Source organism: Gymnogyps californianus, chromosome 10 (genome assembly GCF_018139145.2).
Source record: "Gymnogyps californianus isolate 813 chromosome 10, ASM1813914v2, whole genome shotgun sequence".
Classification (NCBI taxonomy): Eukaryota; Metazoa; Chordata; class Aves; order Accipitriformes; family Cathartidae; genus Gymnogyps; species Gymnogyps californianus.
Window position 1 is genome coordinate 6,484 of NC_059480.1, and position 15,505 is coordinate 21,988.

A 15,505-nucleotide genomic window follows, 5' to 3' on the forward strand; every position below is an offset into this window, starting at 1 on the left:
AGGGAACAGAAAAGAGCCCAGGAAGCCTCACAACCCTGCGCAGGCACCAAACGGCAGGCACCACCGCGCCAACCTGCCCAACCTCTCTCTGGGACTGCACCGTTTCTCATGCAGAGCAAGGAGGTCGCGCAAGAAACCACTGCACAGACCCACTGGCTCATCTCCCTCACTGCACCATCTCACCCACAGGACTGGAAAGCTGCATAATCTGGAATTTAAGTGCTTTGGTAGCCCAATCTGTTTAGCTTTCACAGTGTCGTTTGGTCTTCAGCCAAATTTTCTCTGGAAAACATCACACGGACTCTCTGCAGCAACAGCTGGTAGAGGAATGAGGACGGGCTGAGATACCAGACACTTAATAGCAACAAGTACCTAAAACCCGAGATGCCTGCTCCTCAGATGGCACACAGACAAGCACAGAGCCTGCCCTTATCCCAGCTGCCTGGCAGGTCCATTTGGTGAAAACACTTTCCCAATAAACATCAGGAGCAAACTCCAGCCACTTTTGCCGTATCAACAACTGGGATAAAACCCCAACGTTTTCTGCAAGCAGAGGGAAGGTACACTGCTGCTCTGCAAGTGCTGTTTGTATCACTCAGCTGCATGCAACCTCACAACCCAGCTTCAGAACCAAAAAATTTCCTTTCCAGTACTAAGAGGACAGCCCACACCGCATCCCAAGCCTGGAGTACTGCACAGTCTGTACGGTACAGCCCGACCAGGAGCTGCCACTGAGTCCTAAGAGCTCAGGACTCTCCCAGGGCCTCATACAAAGCTCAACGAAATGAACAGCAGAACTGCACCGTTTGAAACGGCTGGCAGAGTTCATGCCCACAGATGCCTGCTCTTGCTAGCACCTCTGCCAAATGGATTTATTTGGTTTGCAAAGACATTCACGGGAGGTTGACAGGACAAGAGATTTCTGCATAGGCTGATCCCCTGTGGCAGCCAGTTAGAAAACACTGCTAGCCAAGTGAGCTAAAACTATTAGAAAAAAAAAAAAAACAAAACAACTTTATTTACACTGAAGAGCATCCAGCAGGACCCTCCCTCCCCTGGCCACACATGCACGCACACCGACTTGCCCTTCCCTTACATCCGCCGCAAGCTGGGGATCCTGCTGCCGCACCTCATCTCTCAGTGCTCTATCCGGACCACCATGACCGTGACGTTGTCCGCCGACCCTCGCTGTACTGCCTTGTTGGCCAGTCTGTTACACGCAGCTTCATATCTAACGTCTGCTTCTAGCTTCCCTTCTCTCGTCTGGATGTTCTTATCCTGTTGGGACGAGGAAAGATGATGCTGATTGCTCCCAGCAAAACACGTAGGTGCAAGCACATGGTGATTTCCAAGCACGGGGAAGCAAAACAAACAAGGACAACCTCAGGTATAAGGGGGGATACCCTGGCAGAAGTACGTTTCTGCAAGTCGGAGTCATTCCATTTCGTGCCCCCTGCACTGACAAACCCAGCCCCCATGCTGCCTTCTCCTCACCTCCAGGCAGGACACAATGAAGTTGACAGCTTCTTCTGGTGTAAAGACTTTAAAGAGGCCGTCACACGCTATCAGAATGAACCTGGAAATCAAGTAGAGACAAGTTCCAAGGCTGAATCTTTGGCTCCCCGGCTACAGCAAAATCCCTCCAAGCTATTTTATGAGTACCCATGCTCCAATCCAAAGAGAAGATGCCATAAAGCTCATCTGAAAATCCCTCAGAAGCACCAGAAGTCCTCTGGTGCTCCAGAACCTACCATTCACGGAGCTGAGGCAATTCAAATACAGGCCAAAGAACCAGGCAAACAATGTAAGACTTAGATCAGGACATCCTGGCAGTCCTATGGACACTGCACCGTTAGGCAAGACCATATACCACACCCTGCTGGAAAGCTCCATTATTTCTCTAGGAACTGCTTCTTTCCTTTGAGTCCTTTTCATTCACATATTTTCCCTGTGAAGTAGCTAGTACAAGGAAATAAAGAAACACAGCCAGCTTAATACCTTATGTGCATCCCTTTAAATCCTTCACACTTCCACGCTCCTGAGGTATGCGATAACTTAATTTAAATAGAAATATTCAAAAGAAAAGCAAGCAGTTTAACCCAGAAATAGAGGCATAACTGTGATTGGAAAACTCTGCCACAAGGTATTGCCGCAGGCTGCAGAAGATTGAGGGGATACAAAGCCCAAGGCAAGGAGAGCTGCCTCCTAGCTCCCCACCAGAGGATGGCGGGACAGCCTGCTGCACGCTCCCTGCCTGCACAGGGGATTGTATTAACCAGGAGTCCTAACCAGAGTCACTGGACAAGGAAAACTACAACCACCCTGCAGAGGGGGCCAGCCTGCCAGAGCAGCACACACCTCCGAAGACATCGTTTCAGAGCCTGATGCTCAGAATATCTTTAGAAATATTTTAGTGGATCACTTGATATGGAACTCTAATCCCAGAAAAAGCAGCCGTACTGGGTTACAGTCTCACCTCAGAGAGCCTGCAGGGCCATACTGACACGAAAGCTCACAGTAATTTGTCATTGCCAATCACACGTTAGAAAAGTATCTCAAATCGTCAAATATCAGAGCCAAATGCAATGCTATTTGTGGGCACCACGGCTGCTAGAAAGAACTCTTGGACAGGATGGGAATCCAAGAATTCAAGCCTTAACCAACTGCTTGAACACTGGTGTGTGACCTTATTCAGAGCACAAAGGAAGTCTAAGGCTGCTGCGAGGCTGGTTTCTCCAACAGGAGCCTTCACAGTATCTTGGCAGAGTGAGGCAGCAGCAGCATTGTCCCACTATACTGATAAGGAACAGGAGCGGAGAGACGTCAGCAGCAAGAGCATCCTCTAATTCTGGGTGATAAGTCTGAAGTGCCTCGGCCCTAACAGCAGAGCATAGGGGGTCGTGCAGTTTGTGCTACTTCTGCTGAGCAGAGCTAGGACGCAGCCAACCCCCTTGTGCGTGGACACGCTTTACCTGTCGTTGTGCGTGAGTTGGCAGCGTTTGATATCTGGCACAGAGATAACACCACAGCGTTTGTACTGGCCATCCCCAATGGAGCGGGAGACCTCCAGCACTCCTAGGACTCTTCCGTCCCTGCACAAGGGAAGAAAACATTGAGAGCCCTCCCCGCACATGCACATCTCCCAGCACTGCCTGACAGGGACACTCTTCATGGTGCGTTCAGCTGCCTCGTACAAATCCTGACCCACTTCCCCAGCAAGTCCAAATCTTCCCTTCAAAGTCTCCTTCCCTTTCTGCATATTTGTGTGAAGCTTTTGGAAACGAGTGGAGAGGGGGAGGAAGAAATGAAGTCAGGAGAATTCAAGGCTGTTTTCCATCTCCCTGCCCTAACTCAAGTCCTGCTTAGCCTTGCAAGTCAGGTAAGTTAGAGTTATATGCTGAGCTGAACTCCCGGAGGCAGAGGTTTGAATTCACAGATTATTTTTTGGCAAGGTACCTAGCAAACTGCATTTCAACAGAAGCACAAAGTGGCAGCAGGCAAGACCAGGTCTGAGCCAGCAGCCCCTCCTGTGCTCTGCCTATCAGGACACCAACCCCTACAGACCGGCTCAACTGGGGGCAGTTCCAAGGAGCGAGAACCACGGCACTTTCCCCTGATCACTTGGTCTTTACTAACCACTGATCACAGCAACTAGTTCTGTGAAACCCGAGTTACAATCCTCCTTCGAAAGCAGTTTTGTTTGCTAAACTTTTCTAAGTAACTGAGTGCTGCCCCAACAGAAGCAGCTTCCCACATTCCACCTTTCCAACAATCGAGCATCTTCCCCCCCAAAAGGCTCTTCTGTGCACTCTGGAAAGACACAAGCTCATTCATCTCATAGTCCAACCAGCCCCGCTTGAGATAAAAGCAAGAAGCGAGGCACGTCACAGAGGAGATCTGATGCTCACACACTCTGCGACTTATCTCTTGGGTCCAAAATATTGAACTACAAGCAGTGGGAGAGGCTCCCAGGCAGCCGGGGAGATGTTCCCCCAGTTCTGAAAAGAGCTAACAGACACTGGCCCATCTCTTTCCTGCGTGCAAAGATAGATCAGTGCTAAGCATAAGAAGCAGCATGTGCTCTCCAGAGATAAGGGGAACAAGGCCCTCCAGACATGGCAGCATGACAGAACTGAGCCCACCCCTCCCCACCCCGGGGGGTATTCTGCCTCCGCAGGCACTAAGATACTTCACCTGCACCGAGTCCTCTCTTGTGAGGATGCCATTAAATCAAGAAACAGCCTTCAAAGAAGGGAGAGAACCTAGCCAGGGAAATCAGACACAGCTGCCCAAACAGCCATGCACACCTACATGCACAGGAACTTTAAGATAATTCTGCTCTGGCTCCAGAAACCTCCCTCCTACTGCAGACCACCTCAGTGCATCAGCTAACCCCCAGGGGAGCAACAGCAACTGACATCGAGGGCTTCTCGTGCCCTCTCAAACCATGCCCCCTCTTACAAGACAAGGAGGGAGAGCTGCTGCTGCAAGCAAGGAAGCGAGTTCTGTTCAATGTCACAGTGTGCAGCAAGCGATAACTTCTTAAACAATCAAGTCCAGCTCTGTAGGTCCAACTCTGTAGGTCAAGCTTAAGCACGCCCATGCTTGCATTGCACTGCCAGGCTTTTGCGTGGGTTCCTGCCTTTGCAGCACAGCACCCCACCGCCACCGTAAGCCCCTGGGAAACCAGCCCCCATCAGCCAACTCAAGCCACTGAATACTTCGACATCTCAGGCACCACTGTGCCTCCCACAGGCAGCAACAGATTCTCTCCGGGCTCTCACTAGCATGAGCAACATGCTCAGGAAACTCCAGAAACTCAGTGCTCAGGCCCAAAGTTGGGCCAGGGTTTAGATTTGCTCACTCACACCCTTTGGGCACTTACCTGACATTTCCGCCAGCTTTCTGTATCCGCATACGCTCCTCATACTGGGTGGGGTTGTGCTCCTTACTGAGGCTTAAGGCTGCATGTTTCTGACTCTCTTCATTGTAACGACACAGAATCGCCTGTGCTGACAAAAGACCCCTGTGAGTAAACAACAACAAAACTGCAGCAAGAAGAACTTCTTGAGAGAGCGCTGCAAGTTGTACGGAATGGGGCTACATCTGGCTGGTGATGGGTCACCAGCAGCGTTCCTCAGGGCTGTCCTAGGGCCAGTGCTGTTCAGTATTTTTATCAGCAATCTGGATGCAGGAGTTGAATGCACCATTAGCAATTTTGCTCATGATACTAAACTGGGAGGTGCTGTTGACTCTCTTGAGAGACAAGAGGCCTTGCAGAGGGATCTAGATAGACTGGACCACTGGGCAATCATCAATGGCATGAAGTTTAACAAGTCCAAGTGCCGGATTCTGCGCCTGGGACGGAGTAACGCCAGGCACAAGTCTAAACTGGGAGAGGAGTGGCTGGAGGGCAGCCCTGCAGAAAGGGACCTGGGGGTACTGGTCGGCAGCAGGCTCAGCAGGAGCCAGCAGCGTGCCCCGGCAGCCGAGAGCGCAAACCACGTGCTGGGGGCATCAAACACAGCATGACCAACCGGTCAAGAGAGGGGATTGTCCCGCTGTATTCGGCGTTGGTGCAGCCTCACGTGCAGTACTGTGTGTGGTTCTGGGCCCCACCATTTAAGAAGGATGTGCAGGTACTCAAATGCATCCAGAGGAGGGCAACCCACTGGTGACAGGGCTGGAAGGAATGTCCTGTGAGGAGCAGCTGAGGAGTCTGGGCTTGTCTAGTTTGGAGAAAAGGAGGCTGAGGGGCAACCTCATTGCTCTCTACAGCTTCCTGAGGAGGGGACATGGAGAGGAGGTGCTGAGCTCCTCTCCCTGGGATCCAGTGATAGGACTCATGGCAACGGTTCAGAGCTGTGCCAGGGGAGGTTCAGAGTGGACATAAGGAAACATCTCTTTACCAAGAGGGTGGTCAAACACTGGAAGAGGCTTCCTAGAGAGGTGGTCAATGCCCCAAGCCTGTCAGTGTTTAAAAGGCATTTGGACAATGCCCTTAATAACATGCTTTAACTTTTAGTCAGCCCTGAATTGGTCAGGCAGTTGGACTAGACGATCATTGTAGGTCCCTTCCAACTGAAATATTCTATTCTATTCTAGATACCGTCAGATATTTAGTGCCACCAAGGGAGAGCTACCACACACAGTTGTTTTACACTATGGGAGGCAACACAGAAATACCCTGCACCCACCCAAAACAAGATGCTTTGTAGGAACAGTTGGGGAGCTCACAGCAACTGGGACATCCCACACGAACACCTCACCCTTGAGGGCGAATAAAGCTCTCAGAGGAATCGAGATGCCAGCAGTGGGCTTCTCCATTCTGCTTACCCGGCTGTCCCCGAGGTTGGCTATGTAGAGAATATTGTCGACAGCTAGGACACAAGTAGCTGTGGAGCCATCCTTCCACGCTGGCTTCCTGAAGGGAACAAAAATGAGATTACTAAGAGGGGAAAACAACATTTAAGAAGTTAGTCACAGAGTGCTTCTGGGGACTCAATGAAGCATCATGTGCCAACATGCAGCAGTCAGCTAGCACAAGCCCCCAGCAGCTGCCTGCAAGCAGCTAGCGAAACTGTTGGTGATAAATAGCGAGCTGGACAAGGACAGAGGAGCTGCACAGAGTACCGCCTTCTAAATGCATGGCCAATGCCCAACTGGTTCAAATACTGCCAGCCACGCTCCCCACACCAACCCTTCCTCACACTCAGCTCCCAGGAAAGCTCACCTGTGGCTGGAACAGGCTCAGCCCCAATGACTGCCCAGAAGCTACAGCATCATGAGCAAACAAGCACCCCAAACTCCTCCTCTGGAGGCTCCTTCCTTGCAGCAAAAGGAAGGCACAGCCAGGACGGCAGCAGAGTTGCCTTCCTTTTCACTTTCATTTCCCTTCCTTTATTCACAGTACCCCTGCCCGCCTGCCTCAGTCCTCACCACCCCACCTCAGCAGCAACACCACTCGTTCAGTCACTCTCCTGATATTTCACTTGCTGTAGTTAAGCTTGTATCTCTAGAGCTGTAGGTAAAATGAGGAGTGTTTCTTAGATTACAGCTGCCAGACTAGTCCTCCCCACAATGAAGCCCGGCTACGATGCCACACTTTACTGAAACTAGCTTTGAGAGACTGATTTCTAGACATATTTCATGCAGTTTTTCCTAACTTGGAAGGTGCAGCTGTATGAAGATCATTCATTTCGTCATCAATACAGCTATCGCTAGCAATCCTTTGTAGCGTCTTTGTCATAAGTCACGTTTCTGATCAAATGGAGACTGGTTTGGGAACGACACTGTTGTGACAGACTCAAGGAAGCTTTTTTCTTTTGCCTGGTCAAACTTGTTGATCTGATTAGGCTTAAGAGACTGAGCCAGCCTGCAATTTACTTAAAATTGAAAGTTTGCAGGGTATCTTAGAATCAGATGCATCAACAGTCTGTCCATCTGTGTTAGAGGTGTCGCTATGAAATCGAAAAAAAAAAAAAACACCAAACCCAAACGTGTAAAGGACTGGTAACAAGGTGACTGTATTTTAAATGCAATCTACAGCTTCCCTAGTCCACACAGTTGGTGCGCCAGTTCAGCAGAGACTGAGAGAAGGTAAGGGTGCCTGCACGCAAAACCCAGCTGGGAGGCAGGCTGACATTTATCCCACAGAAAGTAGCTGCTGTGCTTTTCAGCTTTGTTTTAAAAGAATCTGTTAGAAACAAGCTTAAGATGAGAGACATTCTTCATCAACATCTCTGTTTTCAAAAGAGGTGAAGAAAGCAAGATTTAAACTTACTATGGGAGAGTTAAGTCTTTCAACAGAGGGCATTAAAAACAACCTCAGAGACGTGCTCCAGCCTGGCAAGCACATATTCAGTAACAGGAATGCAGCTCTAAAGAAAGCTGCACACAGCAGTCTGCAAAGTACCGCTCCACAGATACCCTCCTGCCACACTTTGATGCCGTCAACACAGAGATCCCATCTCGGGCAGTATGGGATAAGTCACTCCAGCAATATGGTAAGTCTTTAAAAAGAAGGCAAACAAGATGCCCTGGTAAGGACAGAGGTGCATTCTTGGTCATGTTTTGGTTCCTTCCTTTACCATGAACGTGTATGTATTTTAGTCTAAGGGGTCCTACAGGCCACTTACCACAGAGTAAGACCAGAACATGCCGTGATCTAGCTCTAGCAGGCACTCAGCTGGCAGAGTTACAGCCTGGCACAGCTAAGCTGTACGGGGTTTCGCCAAAGCATAGACACAACGCGGGGTTTCCTCTGCCCTGCTCAGAACTAAGGCCTGTGAGATGCAAGCTAAGAAATACAAACGCATGGGAAGCATTTACACTTACTGGCTGGATGCCTGCTTTAGAAACTCTTCATCTGTGTGTTTGAAGGTGTCCAAAAGGCATCTCTTCACAGTTTTCTCCACGCTGACTACCTCACCTGTCAGACAGGGAAAACAGCAGCTAAGCTCCAGCTAAAACGTACCCAACCTATCCCAGTCCCTCCCTTCGCTCATCCAACATTCAATCAGGCAGTGTCTCTCAGACCCTGTGCAGAGCAACTAGGGCAAATCCTGGGCTCACGCTACCAAAAAACTGCCCAGTAGCACGTACGGAGAATTTATGACATAACCCTCTCCCCAACGGGCGCATTTTCACGCTTGAAGTGGCACTGCCAAAACTGGCAACAGCGCGTCTCGCACACGCTTAGCAGTTCACAACTGGCTACTTGTACTCTTGTGCCAAAAAGGCTTCCAGCCCTCCTCCCCGGGAGACAGTGCAGTCTTGCAAGTCCACTGGGAATATGGGATGGGAACTGTAGAACTACGCTCAAACAAATCAGTTTCCCTATCCACTGCCATAATGTCAAGGCAGAAAAGGTGATGGTTGTCCTACAGCCCTTATTCCACTCCTCTCACCTTTAGGAAATTTCTTAATCAGGTTTTGGTGCAGATTCTGTGCTGCAAATTTTGAGGCTCGGACTCCCCCGTGGCCATCAAAAACAGCGAAGTACGAGACACGTGTGCTGTGAGGGAACAAAGAATAGCAGAAAGGGGCTAAGAAAGGCTGTTAGCCAGACAGTGGGATCAAGTACATTTGTCTCCATAATACCCTGCCCTGTGTCGGCCAGACTGAATAATACTGCACTCCAAGGCACAAACAAAGGTAGCAAGTCTCTAAGTTCACACATTCAAGCATTTACACGGTTTACATGTGCAAGCACTGAGCTGAGAACTTTCTTCTAATTTTCCACCCCTCAAGAAAATGAAGGGCAGAAGAGAGCTTACAGATCACAACTTGGCATAAAAGCAGCTAAACATTTCACCTCAAGGGCACTGCAACTCCTCAGCACTACGTAGGCATCAGTCCAACCAATCCTACAGTTCTTTCCGTGCCTAAACTTGTTGAAACCATGCTACAGACAAGAAACTCAGATCCTTCAGCACACAAAGCTCGTGGGACAATATTAGTTCAGAAGCTAAATCCAGTATCAGGATGATGCTTGAGAGCATTCCTTTAAATACACACACTTATATGTGTTAATTTGTGAAGAGATTTAAACTTTTCAAATGAGAGAGTTCTGACATCTGTTTTCTCCTCTTCGAGCGTTCTCCATTGCCACAGTTAGGGTTTTACACACTGCAAAACCCCCAAGGCAAGGCCCGATTACTTATAATTAAACTGAGGGTCTCTAAACATCCATGCTTACATTTGGGTAACAGAGGCTCAATATCCAGAGTTATGGGGCCCTCACAATCCTTGTGAAGTCAGTGACCAAATCCACTGAGCATCACTCCAGGGAGGTATTCGTATATAATAGTCCTGTGATTTGCCCAGGAACACAGCTAATGATTCAACCCAGCTCCCCCAATAACAAGCCCAAACCACACATCACGACGCAGGTGTAGTCAAGAGCATCAGCTGCTCAAACCAAAAAGGATCATTATCACAGGCTTAGCTGAAGCAAGCTGAAGCTCCTTCATCCCTGTGATGGCTGCCATCCGCAGCTTTATTCTGGCAGTTGGGGCCCACTTACATTTGGGAGGGCAGAGGCTGGCATTCCTCGGTGATATCGTTTAAGATGATATGTGCATCCTGCATGTCTTCTCTTTCACCTTTCCTCTCTGCCACATAACCCTTCAATCCAAGAATGCCCACTGACCCTAAAGGGGAACAAAGCAGACACACGCAGGCAAATCAAACTCCTCCGTCTTCTCAGCTCAGACTAAAAACCAGTAAATCAGTGACCACTTCTCAGCTTTCAGAACCCTATCCTGGCACTGCAGCGAAGTACAGCCCTCGTCCTGCAACAAAACATCTGGCACCTTCTGCTGAACAGGATATATTTGTTTTCTAACATGGGTTTTTAAGTGCCCCCCCAAGGTCAGTAGCTATATAAAAGCCGCTTGCCCCCATTTTGGCAGGCAGCTGTAGCCAAGCAGGACTGCTGGGCATCGGACAGGGCTCTTACCAAAAAGGGGTGGGGGGGCAGGGGAAGCGTGTGGCACTGAACATGTAGATTAACAAAGCACAGCTTTAAAAAGGGTGCTAAGGACAGGAAATCAGGGTGTGCTGTTTCCAGAACATGTCCTTTCCTTTGTACCCCTGAACGCATCTTATTCCCAAAGCTGCAACATAACACGCAGGCACCTACACTGAAGTCAAATGCCCTATATGTAACAGCAAGTCTCTCTCTCTCTGGCTTGCTTAGCAGCCACCCAGTGGAGAGATCTGTGGATGTGGCAAAAGAAACTGGTGTGGCTCTAGCCTTCCAGAGGTTTCACAACCAATCTTCCTTTTGGCAGCACAGGAACTTAGCCGGCAAATGCCGAGGTGCTTGCTGCTCAGCTTCTGCCACTTCAGCAGGGCTGGTAAGAACGCCTGGGTGAGGGAGGCAGAGAGTGCCAGGGAGCTCGAGGTGCGAGCTTCCACAGACCGCCGCAGCAGTTTGTTCCCTATGAGAGGCTGAAAATGCAAGCGGACTGAAGAACCAAAGCTTAGCTTTGGCCTGGACTTACTCAGCCCAACGTCAAAAGTACAAATCGAGTACATTTGTTTTCAAACTGTCTGAAAACCTTTACAAACTTTCTTTTCCACAAGTTCTTCCCTGCCATTCTTCTCTTCCTCCTCCAAGGACTTTCTCTTCTCCCCTTTCCCGTGGCTCCCTGCTGATGAGACCTGCTCAGTAGCACTGGAGGCTGAAAGAAAGCAAAAATGCAGGTGTCTGAAGTCTTCCAGCTCTGTTTTACTGGCATAAAATCAGGCAAGTCCTTTTATACCGAAGCACTCTCAGGAGCACAGGCTTGCACACTCACGCAGTATTAAGCGACCAGAGTTATTACTGAACAAGACATATTAACCAACCATAAAAGTGCACACACAACTTCACTCAGCATATACAACCCGCAGCACACATTGCTGTCTAACCCAGCAAGCACTGATTTCATCACTTTACACTGTGTGACCCTACCTCAGGCACAGTACAGTTGTGTTTGGCTGGCAGGCTGTTGATTCTCCCCACCAACCCACAGTTTGCTTCTTAGCTACCAGCCTTTTTTGCAGTTAACTGCTCAGGAAGTTAACGTTTCAGGTTGGAACACTTCTAGGTTTTTTTATTATTATTATTTGCGTCTATAAATTGTGCCCACAACAATGCAAAGAAGTGTATTTTATTACTCTGAATTTGTTAGGGGTTTCAGAAGACAGGTTACAAATTAAAGCTAGCAAGCAAAACACGATTCCCACGACGTCAGAACCCTAGCCTTTTCCTTCTGGAGATTTATTCTCATACAGTATAGTGAATTATCTCACCTCCTCCCAGGTGCTAGCAAACACTTGGCTGCACGCAGAAAGCCTTGCCAGACCAGCAGTCTGGTTTTGAAGACAACTACAGCTAGGAACAAGGCGGCAGTCTGTGCCCACAGCAGAAAAGCAACAGGAGCCAGGGCAGTGGCAGCACCGGGCCAGTGCTGCCTTCGCTCTTAGCAAGCACACGCGTACTTTCACTCCCAAAGCAGGGAGCTTTCAGGCACAGACAACGGGGGTCCCCAGAAGACACCTGAGGGATGTACTTCTGGGAACAGACCTAAGTTTACTTTTAAAGAGTCAGAATCCCGATTTAAACAATCGGGGCACAAACAGGTTGCCATGACCAGTGCCAGCCAACGTGGACACCACGTTAACTTGCTGTAGGTCCAACACAACAGGCTACATCAATGGGTTTTCCTGAGAAGGGCAGCTCAGCAGAGGCTTGGTGAGCTGACACAGCTCCTTACCTGGGTCACCGCTGCTGGCTGGCGGAAGATCATCGAAGAGTAAAGAGCCTCCTTTTCCTGGAGCACAAGAAAAAGGCGAGAAGAACTAAATACCTTTGTCTCTTTGAGGGAATAATGCTCTGTGTATGCCCCTCCTGAGGTCCGGAAATTATAAAATGCCAGTTTACCAAAGCGAGCCAAATTTCAACTTCTGTTACTGGATGGTGGGGGCAAACTCAGGCCTTACATTTGTTTCAGGGAATATTCATACGGAACATATTATGGAATATATGTGAAACATCTATAACATCCTGGTTATCCGAAAAAAACACAAGGAGATGAAAGCAGCTGCTCTGCACACTGGTGCTGATAGCCTGACTGTCTTTATCCTGTCTAACAAAGAAAAGGGTTTACACAAGTTTCACCTCAAGAGATGCTGATGCAGAAAACACGGGAAGCCAAACTAATGGCAGGAACGGAGCACTGTTGTGGTTTAACCCCAGCCAGCAACTAGCGGCTGCTTGCTCAACCCCCCCACCCACTGGGATCAGGGAGAGAATCGAAAAAAATAAAACCTTGTGGGTTGAGATGAAGACAGTTTAATAGGATAGAAAGGAAGGAAAATAATAATAATAAAATGACAATAATAATACTAAAAGAATTAGAATATACAAAACAAGTGATGCACAGTGCAATTGCTCACCACTCGTTGACTGATGCCCAGGTAGTTCCCGAGCAGTGATCCGCCCCTCCCGGCCAACTCCCCCCAGTTTATATACTGGGCATGATGTCATATGGAGTAGAATATCCCTTTGGCCAGTTTGGGTCAGCTGTCCTGGCTGTGTCCCCTCCCAGCTTCTTGTGCCCCTCCAGCCTTCTTGCTGGCTGGACATGAGAAGCTGAAAAATCCTTGACTTAGTATAAACACTACTTAGCAACAACTAAAAACATCAGTGTGTTATCAACATTCTTTTCCTACTAAATCCAAAACACTGCACTATACCAGCTACTAGGAAGAAAATTAACTCTATCCCAGCCGAAACCAGGACAAGCACCCATACCTGAGTCAGCACTGCTGGCTGGTGGGAGATCGTCAAAGAGCAGAGGCCCTTTCTGGGCTTCCTTCCCTGTAAGACAGCAGGGCAGAGTCAGGACCCATTGCAGGCACTCAGGGGTTGGTTTCTGGAAGGACTGCCCCCCAGGTGAGCACAGGTGGGGTAACCGAGGAAAGCCCTGGCTACCTTTCTTCCATCTCTAATTTAGGCAGCTCCTACACGAGCAAAACAACCGCTTGCCTGGGGATGATGTGAACTTTTAGCTTGAAAATAGCTTCCCCCCGCCCCCAGCAATCCACTCAACTTGCGTTAACATCCCTCAGCAGCCCGATCAAGATGTTATAGGATGGGAGAGGCCCAGAAAGCACCAAATTATTCCAGGTAACACCATTACAGCTCTCCACGGACCCACGACCCACAGCAGCACAGAGAGGGGAAAGGCTCCAGCGTGGCCTAAACCGCATGGATAACACTCTGCCTCTGAACGAGTCCCAGGCAAAAAGAAAACCACAAAAAAAAAAAAACAACAACCCCAAACCCTGTAATTTCTCCAGCGATTTTTAAGCCAGCCCCTCACCCCCACCCCCCCTCCCGGCTCCCTTCCTCCCTGCCCCTCAGCCGCTGGCAGCCCAGCTGCTACCGCCGGCCCGGTGTGCTCCCTGTAGCGGCGGGCCAACTGGGCGCGGAGCCGGCGCCTCCCCCCCGGAGAAGCTCGCTGCCCGCGGCCACGCTGAAGCAGGCCCGGCGGGCCCCGCGGCCTGTCAGGCCGTGCCTGGGTGAGGCCCCGCCCCGCCCCGGGGCCGCGCGGGGGCAGGACAGGGCAGGGCAGGACAGGGCAGGAGGGCGGTTAGGCGCCCGCCCCGGGGGTCGCGGCCCCCTCACCCGCCGCCGAGGAGCCGGGCTCCGGGAGGTCCCCGAACAGATCCATCCCGCCGCCGCGCCGGCAGCGCCGCCGCCGAGGCCGCTTCCTCCTGCCCAGGCGCGGCGCCGCTCCGCCCCGCCTCCGCCGGGCTGCCAATCTCCCCGCGAGGCCAATCAGCGGCCGCGGACGGGCCGGAAGTAGGCGCGCGGCCCGGCGGATGGCGGGGCGGGAGCGGAGGGCCGCCGTTGGCCCCGCCCCGCCAGGCGCCTGTCAATCCCCCTGGCGGGAAGGCGGGGCGCCCCGTCAAACACCCCCCCGCCAGGCGGCAGCGCGGCGCCTTCTCCGCCAATCGGAAGGCGGGGCCGCCCTGCCAATCAGTCCCCTTGCCTCGCGCCTTGCCCCGCCAGGCTGACCAATCCCGCAGCGGGAGGGGGTGGGTGTGTGCCCAGCACCGCCCTCCCTGTGCCTACCAATCGCTGGCGGAGGCGGGAGGGCGCCCGCCGCGTGCCCGGCGGGGCGGGAAGGGCGCGGGGCGCCCCCTGGCGGCACCGGGACGGTCTCGGTGCCCGGTGCGGCCTGGCCGCCCCGCTGCAGCGCAGGCTCGCTGTGCGCAGCCCAGGGCCGGTGCCCGGTGCCCGTAGCCCATGCCGGTACCCGGTGCGACCTACCCAGTGGGCCCCACAGCAGCCCAGCCCCCTCGCCCACAGCCCCAGGCCACTGTGGACCTCCCCGCTGCCGGTGCTGCCGGCCTGGAGGCACCCACCCTGCCCACCCGCCCCGGAATGGAGAGCTCGGTGGCACGGGGGTGTTTGCGTTAAATACCACATTTATTTCAGAACCGAACAAGCCTCACGTGCGCGCGGATGGCCGGGACCCAAGGCGCCAACCCCCGGGCACGGGGCAGGGAGGGCCCGGGGGCGCCGCCATCACCGGCAGGAACCGGAGGGCATGAAGGGCGGCCTCCCTCCTCTGTAGGCCCCCGGCCTGCCTGCCGGTGTGCTCGCCCACCCTCCACACCACTGTTACCCTGTGAAATTTCCCTTCTGATGGGGCTGACAGTCGTGCCTAAACCTCGGGTTTGCGTTCCTCATCCCGGAGGGCTGTGGTGGTAGAGGGGACGGGTGGACAGGGGCCTGACCGGGGGAGCGCGTGGTGCTGGCGAGAGTGGAGCTGGTAAGACGGCAAGGGTAGCCCACAAGCCGGGGACATCCCGCAGGGATGCTGCAGGCATCCAGTGAGCAGCCACGTCTCCCTCGGCCCCAGGTGCGGCGACCCCCAGCCGAGCCGTTTGCTCTGCAGGTTTGCTGGCCTCAGGCACGCTTCGGCTCCGGCTGGAGGACGCT

At 51.8% G+C, this 15,505-nt stretch overlaps 1 protein-coding gene across 1 annotated transcript; it reads right to left on the bottom strand.

Annotated features, from left to right (window-relative positions):
* Positions 1-845: 845 nt before the first annotated feature.
* ILKAP (ILK associated serine/threonine phosphatase) lies at positions 846-14,238 on the bottom strand. Its single transcript, XM_050902849.1, has 12 exons — positions 14,183-14,238; positions 13,307-13,372; positions 12,267-12,323; positions 11,067-11,189; positions 10,028-10,154; positions 8,910-9,016; positions 8,338-8,431; positions 6,337-6,424; positions 4,886-5,007; positions 2,973-3,092; positions 1,495-1,576; positions 846-1,278 (listed from the first exon to the last, which is right to left on the bottom strand). The coding sequence occupies exons 1-12, from the start codon at positions 14,226-14,228 to the stop codon at positions 1,138-1,140; spliced, it is 1,173 nt and encodes a 390-aa protein (XP_050758806.1). The 5' UTR covers positions 14,229-14,238; the 3' UTR covers positions 846-1,137.
* Positions 14,239-15,505: the final 1,267 nt, after the last annotated feature.

Coding starts and splice junctions, on each gene's coding strand:
- ILKAP (XM_050902849.1), bottom strand. CDS start 14,228: ATGGATCTGTTCGGGGACCTCCCGGAGCCCGGCTCCTCGGCGGCGG. Junction 8,432..8,909: donor GATTAAGAAATTTCCTAAAG/GTGAGAGGAGTG, acceptor CCTGTCTGACAG/GTGAGGTAGTCAGCGTGGAG. Junction 5,008..6,336: donor CCAACCTCGGGGACAGCCGG/GTAAGCAGAATG, acceptor TTGTCAGCACAG/GCGATTCTGTGTCGTTACAA.